General features: G+C 40.4%; 1 protein-coding gene across 2 annotated transcripts; it reads right to left on the bottom strand.

The window, feature by feature from the left end:
* Positions 1-2,792: 2,792 nt before the first annotated feature.
* shc2 (SHC (Src homology 2 domain containing) transforming protein 2) lies at positions 2,793-16,874 on the bottom strand. 2 transcript variants are annotated; one of them, XM_053513448.1, is made up of 12 exons: positions 16,043-16,874; positions 13,740-13,810; positions 12,682-12,742; positions 12,455-12,574; positions 12,175-12,228; positions 11,076-11,127; positions 8,348-8,474; positions 5,695-5,872; positions 5,172-5,265; positions 4,279-4,446; positions 3,764-4,053; positions 2,793-3,360 (listed from the first exon to the last, which is right to left on the bottom strand). In XM_053513448.1, exons 1-12 carry the CDS (start codon positions 16,757-16,759, stop codon positions 3,232-3,234), a joined length of 2,061 nt encoding a protein of 686 aa, XP_053369423.1. In that variant the 5' UTR covers positions 16,760-16,874; the 3' UTR covers positions 2,793-3,231. The 2 variants fall into 2 exon arrangements, with proteins under 2 accessions (XP_053369423.1, XP_053369424.1); XM_053513449.1 differs by having other exon boundaries at positions 4,333-4,446; positions 16,043-16,377.
* Positions 16,875-19,380: the final 2,506 nt, after the last annotated feature.

Here is a 19,380-nt window from a genome sequence, read left to right as displayed (position 1 = left end):
ACTGCTCGTTAATTCTTTATCATTTATAAGCCTTCAGATTTGTCATTTACTGGATAATCTTTCAAATAAATAGAACATGCCTTTTATTACTGTTCATACTGTACTTAAACTTCACGTCCAAAATATCCATTTATACAGTACTGTGCGAAAGTCTTGACCCCCTTTATTATTATGTAGATTAAAGAACAGGGAACAAATATTTTACTGTAACAAGTGTCTAAAGGTGCAACATAAAAAATAGTTGTTTTTGTACCAGCCTCAGCAGCGACCTCATTTCCCCTCTCGTCTGTTCCAACCCCTCAGCATTTAGCATCAGCAGTATATTAGTCACCGGCCTAATCATCTCTCATCATCTGCACCTGTTTCTCACTGGGTCAGGACTTAACTCAGATGGTTTTTATGCTTGAATGGGAACATGCATGAAGGGAACATGAGGGACTGGAGTGAACATAAGAGACAAAAAAGTGTTTCAAGTAGCCTGGAGAACTATTCCTCAATATTACTAAGCCTACCTATGTAGATTACTACTAAAAAACAATCTTCTTCTGGGATTAATACAGTTCTTTGAATCTTGAATCTTAATGTCTGGCTCTTTTAAAGGAAAAATTAGACAAATGAGGAGGGGTCAAGACTTTTGCACAGTATTGTACATTTAATCAAGCAACAACATCTGAGCAAACAATAATTGCTATTTAGTTTTTGCATCTCTCCCACTCATGAGAAAAAAACCCTATAAACAGTAGTGCAGCACACGGAAGTAAACTAGGCACTGATTAACGGGAACGCCACATCTGGGAATCACACTAGTGTACTTTTCATCCACTCTTTATTTCAGCTTTCTGTTTTTAAGCTAGCTTTATAGCATTAGCTGGTTAGATAATGATTCTGAGCAAAATACAGGTTGGACTCAAACATACGCACCCAATTAGCCCCATAAAAAATAAAAATGAAAATAATAAATCTTTATTATAAATAATTAATCTTGATCCCATTAAAATGTAGGTAACAGATGAGCTTCTCACTGTAAATGTGTTCTCTAATGCTCTTCATTTAGATTTCATATAATACAGCGGTACCTCGGCATACGAACTTAAGAATTCACGCCGAAGCGAACGGTAGCTAACTTCTGCATATTTCCAGGAGCCATTTCCACTTTTTTCCAAGCAAAGCAATATTATTTACAATATTCTTTGTGGATTTTTTTGCATTTTGTGCAAGATTTAGTGAAGACATAACACCATGGGTCACAAGAACGTTATTAAGGCAGTACAGTAGTCGCCTTGGCTTTAAAGCAGCCGGTGCCAAGAAGATTCATAAATTAAGGTCAAGTGAGGTTTAATGTCTATTTATTTCTTATTTTAATTATTTTCTAAATATTTTGACTGTTTTTATATAAACAAAATATGATTATGGTGTTGATAATAATTTTGTGTGGCTGGAGCCGATTATCTGCATTTACATTATTTACATTAAAAAATTAGCCCTAGGATCTCACCGCCGGGACGGATTAAGTTCATATGCTGAGGTCCCGCTGTAATGAGATTTATGGAGGTTGTTATCTTAATAAAATATAAGTATTCGTGACAACACAATGTGGGTAAATGAAATATAGGAAATATATCTAGTGCTAAGAGAACTTCTACCCTAAGCTGAGTTTAAGGGATCAATTGTTATAAAGAAATCAACATAAAAACTGCAACATTGTATCCTGAGAACAAAAAGAAACCGTACACAACATTTTAACACAGTTTAAAACATGCGCATGTGGAATAATTTAACACCAGCACACTGTAAGTACTCATGTGCTCTGTGTGTGTGTGTGGGTGTGTGTGTGTGGGTGTGTGTGTGGGTGTGTGTGTGTGTGTGTCTGTGTGTGTGTGTGTGTGTCTGTTTGTGTGTATGTCTGTGTCTGTGTGTGTGTGTGTGTGTGTGTGTGTGTGTGTGTGTGTATGTGTGTGTGGGTATGTGTGTGGGTGTGGGTGTGTCTGTCTGTGTCTGTGTGTGTGTCTGTTTGTGTGTATGTCTGTGTGTGTGTGTGTGTGTGTGTGTGTGTGTGTGTGTGTGTGTGTGTGTGTGTGTGAGTGTGTGTGTGGGTGTGTGTGTGTGTGTGTGTGTGTGTGTGTGTGAGTGTGTGTGTGGGTGTGTGTGTGTGAGTGTGTGTGTGGGTGTGTGTGTGTGTGGATGTGTGTGTGTGTGTGTGTGTGTGTGTGTGTGTGTGTGTGTGTGTGTGTGTGTGTGTGTGTGTGTGTGTGTGTGTGTGGGTGTGTGTGTGTGGGGGTGTGTGTGTGTGTGTGTGTGTGTGTGTGTGTGTGTGTGTGTGTGTGTGTGTGTGAGTGTGTGTGTGGGTGTGTGTGTGTGAGTGTGTGTGTGGGTGTGTGTGTGTGTGTGTGTGTGTCTGTCTGTGTCTGTGTGTGTGTCTGTTTGTGTGTCTGTGTGTGTCTGTGTGTGTGTGTGTGTGTGTGTGTGTGTGTGTATGTGTGTGTGGGTATGTGTGTGGGTGTGTGTGTGTGTCTGTCTGTGTCTGTGTGTGTGTCTGTTTGTGTGTGTGTGTGTGTGTGTGTGTGTGTGTGTGTGTGTGTGTGTGTGTGTGTGTGTGTGTGTGTGTGTGTGAGTGTGTGTGTGGGTGTGTGTGTGTGGGGATGTGTGTGTGTGTGTGTGTGTGTGTGTGTGTGGGGATGTGTGTGTGTGTGTGTGTGGGGGTGTGTGTGTGTGTGGGGGGGGGGGGGGTGTGGGTGTGTGTGTGTGTGTGTGTGTGTGTGTGTGTGTGTGTGTGTGTGTGTGTGTGTGTGTGTGTCGGAACTTTATTTCATTAACACATAAAGTACTAAACGTTAGGAGTCTGTGTTTAAGGCATAGGTGTAGGGACACGGGACTGGCTGCACAAAATGACGCCAAGCTTCATTTACCTGAGAAGAATAACAGGATTTAGAGTAAATTCCATCAGTAACTGCTGTATCCTGGTCAGGACTGCAGGAGATCCGGAGATCCTGTCCCAGGAACACTAGGTCAGAGGTGGAAGTACACACTGGATGGAACGCCAGTCCATGACAGGGTACAATCTACACCCTCATCAACCCCTAGGGCAGTTTTACTAATTACAGTCTTCATTAAAGGAGGGAATGTTTGTTATTAATATAATACAATATAACTGTACCATCACTTGTTCCTTACGTGAAGATAAGTGTGTGTAAGTGTCGTCTTTTAACCTCGACACACCTACACGTGGTGGTCTCAGTGCTTCCTGTACACCACCTGCTGGAGATGAAGTTCACTCTCGGCTGCTACGATGGGCAGCTTGTTGCTCAGGTGATAGTTGATCAGGTGACTGATGCTATCAAACAGCATGTCTTTAGTTCGTACCTGACAATCAGAAAGAAAACAGAATACGAATTTCATACGAGTCTCTTCTTATTAAACACATTTGCTACTTTGAAGCCAATTAACTTGTTTACATTTACGGCGTTTGGCTGACGCCCACACACAGAGCGACTTTGATCTCATTATACATCTGAGCAGTTACGTTGAGGGTTAGGGGCCTTGCTCAAGGGCCCAACAGTGGCAACTTGGTGGTGGGGTTAGAACCTGAGACCTTCTGATCAGTGAGTCAATGCCTTAACCAGTGAGCTATCCCTGACCTCTGACCCCAATCTCTTGTAGACAGGATCTATAAACTGGGTGTTCATACCCACCAGTAACACAGAGTCTCAATGCATAAGACCATCATTGTATTGCCTCTAGCCCATGACCAATACGCTATACTCACCACACCCTCTGGGTCCACCAGGAGCAGGTGTTTCGGCAGACCGCAGTGCATCCCGGTCAGTACATACTGTCCTGGGTTAGTGGCACTGTCACGCACTAGGAAATCTCCATCGTGGATCAGGAGCTTCTCTGCATCACGCCGGCTCATTCGCCCATGATACCAGGGTTCTTGACAGAGCTGCTCCTCAGTAGGGGCTACAGGGGCCCTGCGGTGTGGGGGGCTCGGCCACTTGTCCTCCAGCAAACACACGCCACCAGCCTCATGCAGACGTAGCGCATCTTCAAAAGGTCCTGGGGACAAAAAGGATCAACACTGACTGGTCAATATTTCTGTAAGTCTGGACCTTAAGAGTGCAATGCATTTTGAAAGGTTTAAAAAATTATATTATTTCATAGATAAGCACACATCATTTTTTTGGGGTGGAGATACAAAACGAAACAGCTAGCTCAACAGAACATGATTTAGAGACTTTGAAGAGTGGACCTATGTTAGATTCGACTGTGGTCCTGACATACTCATGTCAAAGATGTCTTTTTTGGGGCTCTCAGGACTGCATTTTTCCTGTGCACCTGATGATGGTTTTGTGTTGTTCAGACTCAGTGTGTTCACATACAGGTGCTCCTCATAATCCTGGCTACTGGTAGGATGTCCATCTGCTCGCAAATACCCATCAGAGGTCACGTCTGGAAGGGACAGAAATAATAATGCAGTCAACAGCCTTGTTTATTTATTTTAATACGTTAGAAGAATACAGAATGGATTATTAAGGCTTTCATCACTAATACTCATCTTTTTTAGCTGAGATTCAGGTGCCATCCCCCCACATGTGTCTCAAAAATAAATGATTCTACCTGACCTCTACTGATTTCATGGTGAAACCATGTGTCTCGATCAGGATTATAATGTGCTGAAGACCATTGCCTAAGGGTGTAGAGGAAGACTCAGGCAGAAGTTTAGCACAGCCCTGGGATGCCATTTATTTACACAATGATTTTCAGTGCCGCCCCACTGCCCAGGCCCAGGCTAATGTTCCCACAGGCCTGAGGACTCAGCCAATCATTCTGGTGCCCAAGCATTCGTGGACTTCACTATGAATGACTTCACTCTGTTGCACTGTTTATAAGGATTTAAAGGACGTGCTTTGAGAATCTGGTCTCGAGTTACCTCAAAGAGGACATACCACCCAGGCTGGACCGGCTGCCCAAACAGGACAACAGAGGATGTCGTCTCTACGCAAAAAAAAAGCATTCAACAGCATCTCCCAGCCAGCAGTGTGAGCATGTTGTGATGGTTTGGATGCCCAGTGAGTGTAACATCCCTCGTCCCTGCCCTTCATGATGGGTTAACGTCTTATACAATACACGCAGAGCTAGGATTTTAATTTTGCATGAAATGAAGGGTGTCTCACTTGAGCTGCTGCAGTTGTCCGTGTCCCAGTGCACTTCATAACACAGCTGAGCTGCCGGTAGTGAGGACATGTCTCTCCTCGCTGTGGATCCGGACTACAAATGTACAGATATTGGTGGAATTAGAATTAGAATTAAAACTTTATTCCAAACACAGCAGATGTTGTTTACTGTAACTCACTAATATTAGATCAATCAGATTCAAGTGTTTCAAGTTTCAAGTTTATTTGTCACATGCACAATCATACAGAGTACAATATGCAGCGAAATGATTTTTGCGACCACAGAGTCGCGACGGCAGCCACCTAGGGCGCCATCATAGAAAATAAGGAATAAGATACATAAGGATAACGAGGGTAAAAAATCCCCTCCCAGACTGTCCTTCGAAAAGGGCAGTGTATCAGGGGTACAAAAAAAAAAAAAAAAAAAAACTACTGTTACTGACGCTTTGGGTTTAGTGGTGGGATTTCTACTGATTGCATCATATGGAAAGCTTATCCTAAGTCCTGAACGCTGGAGCTGTACCTGTGCTGCTTTGTTCTGTGGCACGCAGTGGATGTGGCCCAGCATGGCTGCTTTGGTCTTCAGTCTGGAGTCCACGAGTCCTCCCAGTGGAGGTTCTTTACCTGGTATGCTGTTGTAGTAATCGTGTTCCAGGAACATGTCATCCTCCTCCCATGCTGACTCCTCCGTCCGTACACTCCTAAGATAATCAGAAAATGTCCGTTTTTGTGTACGAATCATGTCTATTAAAAATGAATAACAGCAATAGTAACATCATATTGTGGACACACAGGATTAAGTCAACCCTGGACTTCTGGTAAAGGAATGCATAGATGTGATTGACATCTACAGTACAAAAGACTTTAAGCACAGTACGGTGATGGAACTCTTAGTCGCAGTAAAACATCAGTAACGACCTTCTTTTGTAAAACAAACATAAAGAAGGTCGTACGTCCAGTGCAGGAGTGAACTGTTAACACAATCATTTACTAACTCCACTTTACAGTCCTGACCTCGCTCCTTTCCTCATGTTTAGGCGATTGAAGGAGTTCCTGGGAGGCCGAGGGTTTCAGACATCAATCAGACACGTAGTCTGATCGGAAAACTTTCTTCCTTGATGGTGTTCCAGCACTAGTGAAAGTCATTCGACAAGGAACAACTGTGGCACGTCCACACGAGTATGACATCACAGTATGCATCACCTCACAGTCATCAATGGAGCAAAGGTACAGACTCAACATACAGGCAGCGTCTGTGGCACCTCACAGTCTCTACCATGGTGTAACTATGATGTTACAGTATAAAGTCTGTGTATATAAACCTGTGTGTGAGAGACCGCAGTCAGTAACGTGTGAGACAGGGAAGCGCATCGGCTGCTGGACATCTCAGGGACACCGACGGTGTGATGATACCGCTCCTCACTTATACAAAGGACTGAATCTGAGTTACTTGATATTTGATTGAATTGCTTAGTGCTCATTACAAGAGAAAAGCGTAACTTATGTTATGATTGTTGTTTATGTGTTTGCATGTTTTCACAATAAATGTAATATGATGTTGTGTGTTACATGTTTCCTAAAGGGTTAACGGAATAGTATGTGTTAAGCTTAGTTAAATCATTTTGTTGTTGTATTTGTTTAAATTTTATTTAAATATTATTTATCAGAAATAGTGATGGACCCTTTTTCTATTTTGTTTTCATTTAAGGTTATCGTTACTTAGTTGAATCCCCTCTGAATGATCGTTGTGTAACCTGCAAAGCTGTCAGACACAAGACTTAAAAGTGATTCGAGAGTTGATCCTCATGTCTCCTCTAGTTGGCAAATGGATTTTTTCGTGTTTGAAGCAGAAGCTGATGTGCAAATTCCCAGATAACTCGACAAAGTGCATTAGTGTAGCGGGGGATTATATAGAGAAATAAAGGGATTTTTTTTCTTCTTATAACTGTGTTCTGTTATTCTGTGCAAACAAAAGTCCTGGTTTGGCTTGAACGCCCCTCATGGTTTAAGGGGACCCTATTGGGAAAGGAATTTTAGACATTCAGATTTAACTGTCTGAGACCTGCCTTAACTTGTTAAAGAAATAGTTAAATAAGGGCCTTTAATGGCTAATATAGTCTAATTCATTAATTATTGCCATGAATCAAGAAAACTGGCGAATAAATCATTAAATGAATTAAACAGAACTCTCCAGGTTGATCCTGAACACCTTTTTAGTTAAAACGTCAAAAACAAAGTTTTGCCCACAATCGCATGGCATCTTCTTTAAATTCCTTCTAATTTAATTATTTGTTTCTTACTGAATGATATGATGACAGTATTGTGTTCATCTTGGATTAATCTACATCATATGAGATCAAAGCAATTTACAATCAGCCTTTAGTCTCTATATTATCACAATAATTGTACTGAAATAATATAATATTATTAATATTGGCAAATAGAACCAGTGTTTAACAGAAATTGCAGTAGTTAAACATGTGTGTGTGTTAAACCTGTGTGTGTTAAACCTGTGTGAGAATTAATCATGTGTGTGAGAGTTAAACCTGTGTGTGTGAGTTAAACCTGTGTGTTAAACCTGTGTGTGAGTGTGTCAAACCCATGTGTGTAGGTGTAAGCTTAAACATGTTATTGCATCAGTATTTCATTATGTTAATCCGTGACACCGCAGGCAGTAACAGTGCGCTACCTGAAATCCAATGACAGGCCATTCATTCATTCTCAGGTGAAAACAGGAGGTGATGGAAACGTGAGCCGTGTGTGTTCAGTTCTCATCAATTCCACAGCCAGAGAGTGGAGATGTTCTCAGAGCTCGGACATTAGAGGACGTCTGTTTGTGTGTATAATATTGTTCAGTTACATGGTTCTTGGAAGTGGTGTGTGTGTGTGTGTGTGTGTGTGTGTGTGTGTGTGTGTGTGTGTGTGTGTGTGTGTGTGTGATTCTATCCTTGTGAATCCTTGTAACTGTTTAAAACATCGCCCTACTCTGTGTTTTAATGCTAATATTGCCTTTACGTATGTGTACTCAAACAGGTCTAAAACATCTCATTCTCTATGAACAGGACGCTTATATATACATATATATATACACACACATCACATACAAGCACATACTCATGAAGATTGTCTGTTACAATTAGCAGTAATGAGAGAACTAGTTCCTCCAGACTATTTACCTGTCCAGACTGGGCGTGGCTTTGGGTGGGCTGTGCAGGTACTGTTTGAACTGCAGCTCGAAGGCTTGTCCGATCGTACTGATAATGCTCTGGGCAAGGTTTGCACAGCACTCCAGAATATGACACGCTGGAAATACACGAAACAAGCACGTTTATAAAGGTCCTCATAACTGTTGACCATGAGATACTTATTAAAGTACAGTAGTTAGTAACACTGGAGTACATACAGAGGATATAAAACACACCCCTACACACCCCTGTAACAACGCCAGGTTTTTGTCTCCAATTTAATGTGTATGAAATGTGACCTTAATGTGAGCTGAAGATGCTGCGATTAGCTTTGGGAGTGAGAAGAATGTACAGGATTAGGAGTGAGTATATGAGTATATGAGTATATGAGTGAGTATTAAGATGGTTTGGAGGCGTGCAGAGGAGCGATGAGGGGTGAGGGGGATGTTAGAGATGCTGCTGCCAGGCAGGAGGAGAAGAGGAAGACCCAGGAGGAGGTTTATGGATGTGTTGATGGAGGACATGCGGGCGGTTGGAGTGACGAGGGAAGATGTGATAGACAGAGTTAGATGGGGATAAACAATCCGCTGTGGCGACCCCTAACTGGAGCAGCCGAAAGGAGAACCTGTACAATTCAACTGAAGTCCAAACTGAAAAAGTTATAGGTAAAAATTTAAAAGGTAACCTTAATTATAGCTTTTTACCTATAAGTAAATTAAAAAGCTTATAATAACCTGGCTGCATAAATTTCATGCCAGACATACCTTTTGAAATGAATGACTGAAAAAGGATTAATAATTACTCTATCAGACCATAACACACATTTCCACATGGTTGTGGGAGACTTTATGTATGTTTTTGCTGGATGTATCAGGGCTTGGATGTTTTCCTTCGTGAAGCCCCACAGCACAGACCACATGGGAAGAATAAGGGAGATGATGATGTCACAACCAGTGCTTGCCAGAAGCTGCTGTCACTCCTTTGATGTTGCTGTACGCCTCTTGGCAGTAGAGATGTGTCGGTCGAGAACCAGACGGCTCTATGAGTCAGTTCTTTTACGTGAATAATGAGAGGCGGCTGCCGTCTAAGAGCAGATTTCTTTCTTGTTGTTGTTGTTGTTGTTGTTAATACACCACGGAGTGATCGTTTCACCACACTGGTCGGCTGCAGGCACTTTGTGTACTGACTAAATGTTTTGTATTAAGTGTGATTTCTCTTGAATGGTTTGTGTTTGGACAGTTTATTTGTTTTATATATACAGTAAAACCTCGGATTGTGAGTAACGTGGTTTGTGAATGTTCCACAAGAATTTAAATAAATTCTGAATTGGAAAACGAGCAAGTCTTGGTTTACAAGTACGCAGTACCATGTATCATGCATGCGCTTCATGTTTTGACGCCGAGCATCACGTGATCACAACTGAGCCAACGGATTTCCTCTCGCTTGCGCTGCAGAATTCTGGGTAATCGTCTCCCCTGCTGGGTCCTAGTGCTGGGTTCTTACTGGTATAATCAACATCTGTGCACGCATGTACTGTTTACTATAACACTGTGACCACATGTGTGTGTGTAAAACATATTTATTTTGTTTCTGTATGCGCGTGTAAAGCAAAAGCAAGTCTTATAAAAGTGGTTAAAGATCCATTTTCTCTCTCTGCTCAAGCCTCAGCCTGCTCATTGTGTCCTTGTGTTACACACACACACACACACACAGACCACTCCTACTTTCGCCTACACGTCTTTTTTTTCAAAGGTAAAGTGGAGGTTAATTATTTTTATTTTTTTTTTTACTTTACAGCAGTAATTCTGTTAGCGTGTTGCTTAATTGATTGTCATTAGAGAGATTTCATGTTTAGTTTGGAACGAATAATTTGACTTTCCATTATTTCCTATAAGAAGATTTTATTTGGTTTACAAGTGTTTTGGAATACGAGCCCGCTTCCGGAACGAATTATACTCGTAATTCAAGGTTCCACTGTATAATGATATGATATTGGCACCTTAATAATGTTAGAATTGTGCACATGGGACATGAGTTTACAGGAAAATGCTCATTTAGAAAGTTCAGTGTAAATAAAACATTTGTTACACAAATGTAATAGTGTTGGATGTTTGAATGGTGTAATGATTTTACACTGAATGTAATGTAATATAATGGTAATTATACTAAATGGTAATGGTTTAGTATAATCACACTGAATGATGAATGTGATGAAAGTGCAGACGTACCAATCACAAGTCAAAATATTGCTTAATTTGTCTGAATGCTAAAAGCCAAAAGTAAACAGTAAATGTAGAGTCATTTCTCCCATCGTCTCTCTGAGGAGAGCCTTACTTCCCCCTCACTCCTCATCAGACTTCCTGATCAGGTTTCTTCTTGTCATTTCAGCTGTCGTCCAGGGACGTCCAGTTCTCTGTAATGTCACTGTCCTGCCATATTTTCTCCACTTATTGATTCTTATCCCTTAAAAATTCTTTTAAACCCTTCTTGTGACTGATACCTTTCAATGATCTCCTTTGTAACCTCTTTAAAGAACATGGTGTTTGCTTTAAGATTGCTTTAAGGTGAATTGTACACCAAAGTTAAAAAGTTTGGAAACTATTTAACTTTGGTCTTTTTTTCCATCCTGGCGTTTTAACAGGGGTGTGTAAACTTTAATATTCACTGTAAATAATAAAAAAAACGAACTTGTATAAGCATTCTAAAATTAACAACTAACCTCTTTGATTCACAGGATCTTTGGCCACATATGCAACATAATCAGGCGTATCCTGAGGAATAAAATGAGTTTTATTATATTTAGTAGCACGAGCACATCAACATTCATTTATCTGTTTATTCTATTTAATAAGCACTCTGTCCTGATCACACATGTGATGAAATATCAAATTTGTTCTAATAGGTGGAAGTTAAAAAACATGTCTTTCGCCTGCATGGTTTTCCTGAATTATTGAATGTCTGGGTGTCACACATTTACTTTGTCAATCATAAAGAAACTCGCGGCTACAAACATGGAAGGGATGAAGTACTCCTCCCAAAAACATGTTATTCTCCTTTCAAATCATATTTTGACTTTGACTCTGATTATTGATATTTTGTTTGTGCCTTGTCTGATTCCTGTGTGTTTTTCACCTTGATTCAGCCTTAACGGCTTTTTATTCAGCCTTTACGATTCTCTCTCATTAAATATAATTAAATCATTGCTGATCTGCACTGTCTGCATTTTCTGCATTTGTCTACATACATCACAATTATGACAGAAAACAAAAAGACTTGTAAAGCTTTTTTTCTTTTAGTAAGCCCTGATTTTTAAACGCTAAAATTATTTTCTAAAGATACAAAATGAATAAAAATATAATTGTAAGTTGGCTTTACAATTTTTCTGCTAAATAAAACTCTCAGACCTCAGAGCATTCTAGTCATTGTTTGATTTGCTGTTTTTTTTTTTTTTTATAAACCTATAGAGGGCTCAGGATTGTGCAGTATGGGGTGACGTATCCTTTTTCAGCACAAAATAGGCAATATGAACGGAATTTTACTTAATTTTAACCAACTATACAAACATGACTGAGCAAAAACTAAATTTTAATGTGTCACAGATACACCTATTATGTATGATTATTATGATTATGTGTTTTTATTGTTTTTGGTTGTTTCTATGACCAAAAAAAATTAATATGCTTATTATCTTTTTTTCTTTTTTCAGTTCTACAATAGTCATTGGCCGATGCTGTGTTGTCGCCACGGATCTGTGCCGCCGTTTGAGTTTTAAGGTTAAAGACACACTATATGTCTTAACTGATCGTTTTAGGCCTTACCATGTCTCCTCCAGAAGCAAAGGAGATAGACTGCATAGGGTGATGTGCTATCACCTACGAGAGAGAGAGAGAGAGAGAGAGACAGACAAAGAACTTCCAAATCAATATAATGATAAACAGCCGAAGCTAATTCCCATAAAAGGCTGGACTGATCTACTGACTCGAGCGTTACATTATTTACTGATACTGACACAGATATTGTCTTTGACCCCACATTTCCACATCTCATCACATCTGTCTTGTAATATGCTCAGGAGACCCGGAGCTGGACGACTCTAACCTGTCTCGTGGTGGGGTCAAGCAAGTTCAGCCCCTCGACTGAGATGTTGACGGCAATACGCATGCCAGCGAAATGCAGGTTACTCTTTCCCATGACCGAATGAAGGGCCTTGTTGGCTGCCTGCAACAGACGAAATCACAATCACTTTACATTAAAGCTTCATTATGTATCTTACATACACTGAATGTTCGTGTTATAACAACATTAATACCATCACCAGTGCTCACCTTCTTCCTCCACACACTTTTCCCTCCTGGAACGATTTCACACAGCCTGTTGATGGCCTCCCTAAAGAAACACTTAGATTATTAGGTTACATCTTTAATAAACATCAAAGTCCAAGGACGTGCAGGTTGGATTAATTGGCGTTCCCAAATTGCCTGTAGTGTGTGAATGTGCATGTGAAGGTAGTCTGGTGATCACCAATGGCCTCCACAGACTCTAGTTGAACTACAGAGGTTCATGGATGGATGGATGGATGGATGGATGGATTCTATAGGATTTACTCATATTATAGCAAATTAGCCACTGTTTTTTTCTTCAAAAGCTCTACAGTCTGTGCTCATCAATACTAATATAATTTGGTCTAAATGAGATCCAGCACATTTTCATGATTTTATTTCCTGCAGTAAGATGATCACCATTACATACTCACAGATACCCACAAGAGATAATCATTGCTATCCACTAGACTGTATCTTAAACATTTCAGGACTATTTGTTCAGAGTATAAACATCTTCTAGCAATCTAATCTAATTTTGTTTTTGTTTTTTAGCCAAATGACTGCATGCTAGTTTCGGGAATGCCGGAGCGACTGTATTCTCCGAACATATCACTGTACAACATTCTTCCATTTAGAGACTAGATCACTCCCTTACTACACCACTTTATCATAATCCATAAGTGCTAATCCCTCTCAAACACATTCGGCTTCCTAACACACCAATCCACCCGAGCCTCCTTTGTTTTCAGAGCTCTCCGTGGCCCAGCTCACTGCAGCTCTCCAGTCATTAGGCAGCAGCATCAATAATACATGTCTATCTGCATTTGCCTGGCTCTGGCAGCACTTAAGTCCAGTGTGGGCTTTGGGGATTAGGTTACTGCTGATCAATAGCCAGGAGCAGAGAGGAGGCTGCACCATCCCCGCAGGAACACCAGCACAATGTTACTGCGCTACACTGAACTCAACACTCACCGGCTCGCAAAACTATATAATTCAACTCAGTAGAGTGATACAAACCTTAAGGGATTAGTGTCGGTGAAGGACCAGCGTGAGCAGCTTACCTTGTGACCTGTGTTCTTGTAGTGAAGTCCAGGGATCGCATTGATTTCAGCACCTCGATGCAGCCTAAATACTGTAACCATATAAACAGGAAGAGGAAAAATACTTTGTTGATGTTAAACAAAAACAAAACGAACAATCCACACAGTCACAAAGTAACTGACACGCCCTCACACCCTCACCCACACCGAGAGAACAAACAAACAAACAAACAAACAAAGTAATCGCTTCTATATCGCATCGATGTGAAACAGCACCAGGAACAGGAGCAAAATATATGTCTTATCCTCTTAGCATTTAAGAGACAGTGTAATGGGTATGTTGTAGACTCCTCTTACAGTGAGCTGGAGGATGGGTGGACACACACACACACACACACTACACACTGAAAGGTATAATTAAAATTACATTTAGTAACTTGGTGTTAGTTTGTCACCATGAGACCTTAAAGGTGACGCGATGAAGAATCGGTTCAGTTATATCGCAGTTCCTTAGTGTGGCATTTCATGCGTCGACACATTGAGCACAAAATCGTTGTTTGTTTTTTTCATTATTATTATTTACAAATTGATTGATTTATGAATACTACCCTCCTGCACGGAAGGAGCGAATCACTTGCGTCGTTTGTTAAGAATCGCAACAGAATGTAAAACAGTTATATTAAATGGTTGTGAAATGGTGATCCCAACAGAATCCCAATACTAATCCGAACCAGCACCTACAGTAGATATCATGATCATATCGTATCCTCCCGGTCGCTCAGGTCGGCTCTATCTGTTGAGTAACTGCATCATAACAAACATTTTTTAGGAAAAAAAATAATGGAATTTCATTTGAGGCCAATATTTAAAACATTATTAATTTGACAAGCAGCGCGTCTGGACAGCATCTCCATTACAGACACTGATGGAGAAGTGGAGTGATATTTTTAGGTTCTATGCTAATTAAGTTAGCTTTACGTTAACCAAAGTTAATTAAGCTAATTGAGTTTACATAAGATGTAAGCTGGGTCGGTTTATTATTTAAACTCAGGGTAGATTTGATTTACTGAAAGGGCACTGTCACAGAAGAAAGCTAACCGAATAGATGATAAGATACTTTATCTTCCCTGAACACCTCGTGAGTTCATGACCTCAGTTTTCTCCTGCGCTTGAGTAATTATCTCCTCCTGGAAAAACAAAATCAATTGCAAAGTAATACGATGTGATAGTGCTACTACAGTATATTAGCTGTTGTACGATACGGGAGGACGTGCATGCACTCTTTCTCTCTGCTTATCCCATGTAGGGGTGTAATGGGCTGGAGCTCATGTACACCAGGGAGGGAACACTGCGGACTGAAATATATTCACCTTCTTTCCCTTTTCCATGCTGTTTATGGACACCTGACCATCACAACATCACGTTCCTCCCTCACTCGGCTGCGAGTGTGTTCCCATTCTACTCAACTAACGCACCCTGAACCCTACAGATACCCCACAATGTGTATTTAGGAACACTGAGGTTACATGTTAGGCAGATCGTCAGCTCAGACAGACTTGTAATGGAAAGTCCTTCACATCTTGCACTGTGGCTCATCTTTATCACTCTGGTTATACTGGGATGCTTATATCATCCTGACCCTCTGGAAAACATGTGATACAAATTACTCTGGTTAAAAGTAATTGAATAGAGAAATGTGCCTGAGTAATGCAATAAAGCATGCTCAGACTGGACACTCTCTGTCTCTCTTCAGCGTTAGGACAAATAAAGACAGAGACAGGAAACAGAACTGGGGGAAATAAAGACAATAAGGCTGTCAACTCTGGAAAATGTTCATAAAGTATAAATATGGTATAGTAATGTTAGCAGTATAATATTATTATGACGATGTTGTTCAGTATATTCTGTGCGGTGAGGATTCGACACAATTCGAAATATGATTATAAAATATAACGAGACTTATGACTGGTCAGGAAAATTAAAAAAATGCTTAGTAGTGTGTTTGCGTATTTTCCCCCACATTCAGTCACCAAACTTAATTATACACTCTGCTTATACACATAAACAGGACATCTCAGACACACACACACACACACACACACATACACACACACACACAATACATACCAATAGATTTTAACATCACGCCAAATGTAAAAGTGCAGCTTCAAAATATTTCACATTTGTAAACATAGTGTATAACATAAAGCAGAATAAATGATGAATCATGAATAAATAATATCCCGTCCCAATTCTAAAAATCTGCAAAACACTCTTAAGGAGAAAGCAACGCCTCGTCTTCAATCATCATTAGTTTATCTCACCTTGACGATGTAGGAAGCTCCTGAGCTGCTTATTTTGTTGTCTGGATGCAGCCAGCCATGCGAGGGCTTGTGGATGAAATTGCCTTTTTGGTTGAGGTCTTCACCACCGAGCCATATGCCCTCCACCCTGGTCCTGCGGTTCGAGCCTGTGCGATGGCTCCCAGCACCGCCTGGGCTCCCCGCCGCTGTCTCCGCACCTCCGAAGCCACTGGGACTGGCTGAGCCTGTAACGACCCTCTGCCCTCTCACAGACTGCAGGGAACAGGGACCCATACAGACAGGGTCACAAGAGTTAAGTGCAGCAGCGAGGCTTGTCATGGGACCACTGGAGGCTGCAGCTGTATTGGTGGTGGCTGGGGACGCCTTAGCCATGGAGTTTTTGCTGGAATCCTTACCGGAGCTGGAACTGGCGCTGCTGGAAGGGCTGCAGCTCAGCAGCGAGTTGGAGAACTTCCACTGGGGCATCCTGGGGATGAGCATGCAGAAGGTGGTGGCACTGTCCTGCTCGCCATCCAGGCCGGGAGACTCGGCCAACGCCGGGACTAAAGGGGGGTTGAGGATGGTGGGCTCCAAGGATGGCGCTGGTGAGTTTGGTACTGAAGAAGGAGCCACTGACGTGGCTACCACCTTCCCGCTCATGGCTAAGCTCTGGATCAGGTCGTCTGAGGAGGTCACAGAGTCGTTGCGAAAGCGGCCATACTTGGGCTTAAGTAGCATGCCCGGAAGAACAGCCTAGTGCAGGGAGGGCAGTGATGAGTGGGTATCGATGCCAGCGGGTAGTGGTGGAAAAAGAAAGGAAAAATGGATAGATGTAATGGAGGAGAAAGGCGATTCTTCCCAAATCCTCAGTGATGAGAACCTCCTCTGGGGTTGGTGCAATGCTGTAGTCTGTTCTATACATACACTCTCTCTCTCTCTCTCTCTCTCTCTCTCTCCGCCACTGTGAGAGCCGGCCCTCTCCCTGAGTGTGTCTCAGTTACTCCCCTGCTTGCGTATTCTCTCTATGAGGTCATGATGTTATTGTTCATCTTTCAGCCCCGCCCAGATGCATTCAACCCCATTAGCTAACACAGCCTGAGTACCCCCTCCCAGCATTACATCACACACACACACACACACACACACACTGAACAGCTTCCCCATCACCAGCTCTCTAGAGAGAAACAAAGAATGATGTTCACCTCATTCACTATGTCGTATATTTCAGAATCATTCTTAAACCTCTAGGGCTCGACTTCTAACATTTCACATAGAAACACAGCATGAAGTAAAGATCCTTAATCTCTAATTCACCTGGACACGACACAATATGACAATTTAATATTGGTATTGTTTGGCCAATCAATCAAATAATTTGTGTCACTTTCTACAAATGATGCGGTGAGATTTAGGAGATCAAATTCAAATTCTATTTGTCACATACACAGTCATACACAGTACAGTATACAGTGAAATGCTTATACGACCGGCAGTGACCTTAAAAAGAGAATTAAAGCTTATAATAAGAAATAAATATGAATAAAAGAAATAAAAGAAATACGATTAATTATTAATAAAATTAAATTTAACTATAAAAATAGAAATTAAAATAGAAATAAATGAGGGAGTCCTGACTATCTTATGACGTTACCTTTACATTATTCATTATTATGATATTTATAGTTTGTAAATATCAAATATGTTTTTCTGTGATAAACACTTTATTTAATTAACTTCATCCGGGTGATGATAATAGTCTGTTTTTATTTATTATTTATAAATAGTTTTGTTATAATTTTTTTCCATTATTTTTAAAATGTTAATTCATTTTAATTAACTAATTTTATTAATTTTATTAATATCAGCTTTTTATGTTTAATGTTTTTTTTTTTTTTTGCTTTGTCAAAGCCTATAAAATATTATATTTTATAGGCTTCAAAAAGCAAAAGAAACACTTAATTAAATGTTTAACAGCAGTGAAGACTTGACTAAAATATCAATTTAAATTCATATGAATACATTTGACATTTTAAGTAACTTTAAATGCTTTTATAAAGCATTAGAAAAACAGTAGACAGTGATTTCCACATTATGGCCATTATTACTGTCTACACATGATGAATAAACACTATAATATAATAAAATATAATATAATATATTTTATATAATATAAGATATAATAAAATAATTCACAAACTTAAGGCATTTGGTGCTGCCTATTGCTGCCTATTGCTATAGAATCACAGCATGTGTGTTTAAATTAAAGCACAGACAGACCTGTGCCAGACCTTCCTTTTAGCAACTAGTGGAAGTTTAACATAAAGAAACTGTTGTTGTTGATGAATAAACATTAGTACATTTAATGCACCTACTAATTAACTAAGGAAGCCAGATGTTGATCGATCTAATCAAAGCTCTGTCCAAATCTTTCTTTTTCCCTTTCAAAGTCTGGCCTCGGCTTTTATATTCATGCAAGAATTTGAAATAAAGGCATCCTGATAGAAACAACAGCTACTGCACAGCTAACACGACTGGACTGGCCATTAGTAGTGTTGTCTAAATAACCAGATGAAATTAGAGCAGTTTGCATCCTGTTGGCTATAATGCATGTTTCACAAACCTCCCAGGGGCTTCAGGGCGAATGCACTGGCTATAAGGCTGCAGTTCCACCCCTGAGTGATGGAGCACTGCCTCACAATACTTTTCTCATGATACACGGCAATGTTTTGCAATTTTTGCCCATTAAATTGGAACGAATATTGCTTGAGTTGTTAAGCGTAGAGGAACGGAGGAGCCGTGAGTGGTTTTAGATGTTGAACAGCCTAAGTGAATGCGATTATATCAAGAGGACTGAACATTGGATAATGCGCTTTAAAAGCTCATCACACAAACATAGTGCTTTGATTTCAAAGAAAAATGTAGTCAAAGCGTTTGGGTCCGAGGATACAGAATGAATAGATGTTAAGCTGTGATTTGGTATGTTGGTTGTACTAGAGGACTTAAGACTTAACTAGTATTTGGTGAGAGGATTCTTCCCCAGCATTCTATCTGTCTAACAAATTTTATGCCAATTGGACAATGACAAGCCTTTCAAACTGCTATTACTGAGAAACTGATGATCTTTTACATCTACGTAAGATTTATATATTTAATTTTGCTATATATGTATTTTGTTGGTTGCAGCTTCAGCAGTGATGCAGTCAGTGAACTGAATATTAGTGGTGAAGAGGGATCTGAGCCATATGGCGAGGCTCTTAAATTACTAGCAAGTCTACGTTCCTAACCTTACTTATGGTCGTGATCTTTGGGTAATGATCAAAAGAACAAAATCAAAAATACAAACTGATAAAATTCAACTC

Source organism: Clarias gariepinus, chromosome 15 (genome assembly GCF_024256425.1).
Source record: "Clarias gariepinus isolate MV-2021 ecotype Netherlands chromosome 15, CGAR_prim_01v2, whole genome shotgun sequence".
NCBI lineage: Eukaryota > Metazoa > Chordata > Actinopteri > Siluriformes > Clariidae > Clarias > Clarias gariepinus.
This window is presented reverse-complemented; position numbering and strand designations above follow the sequence as displayed.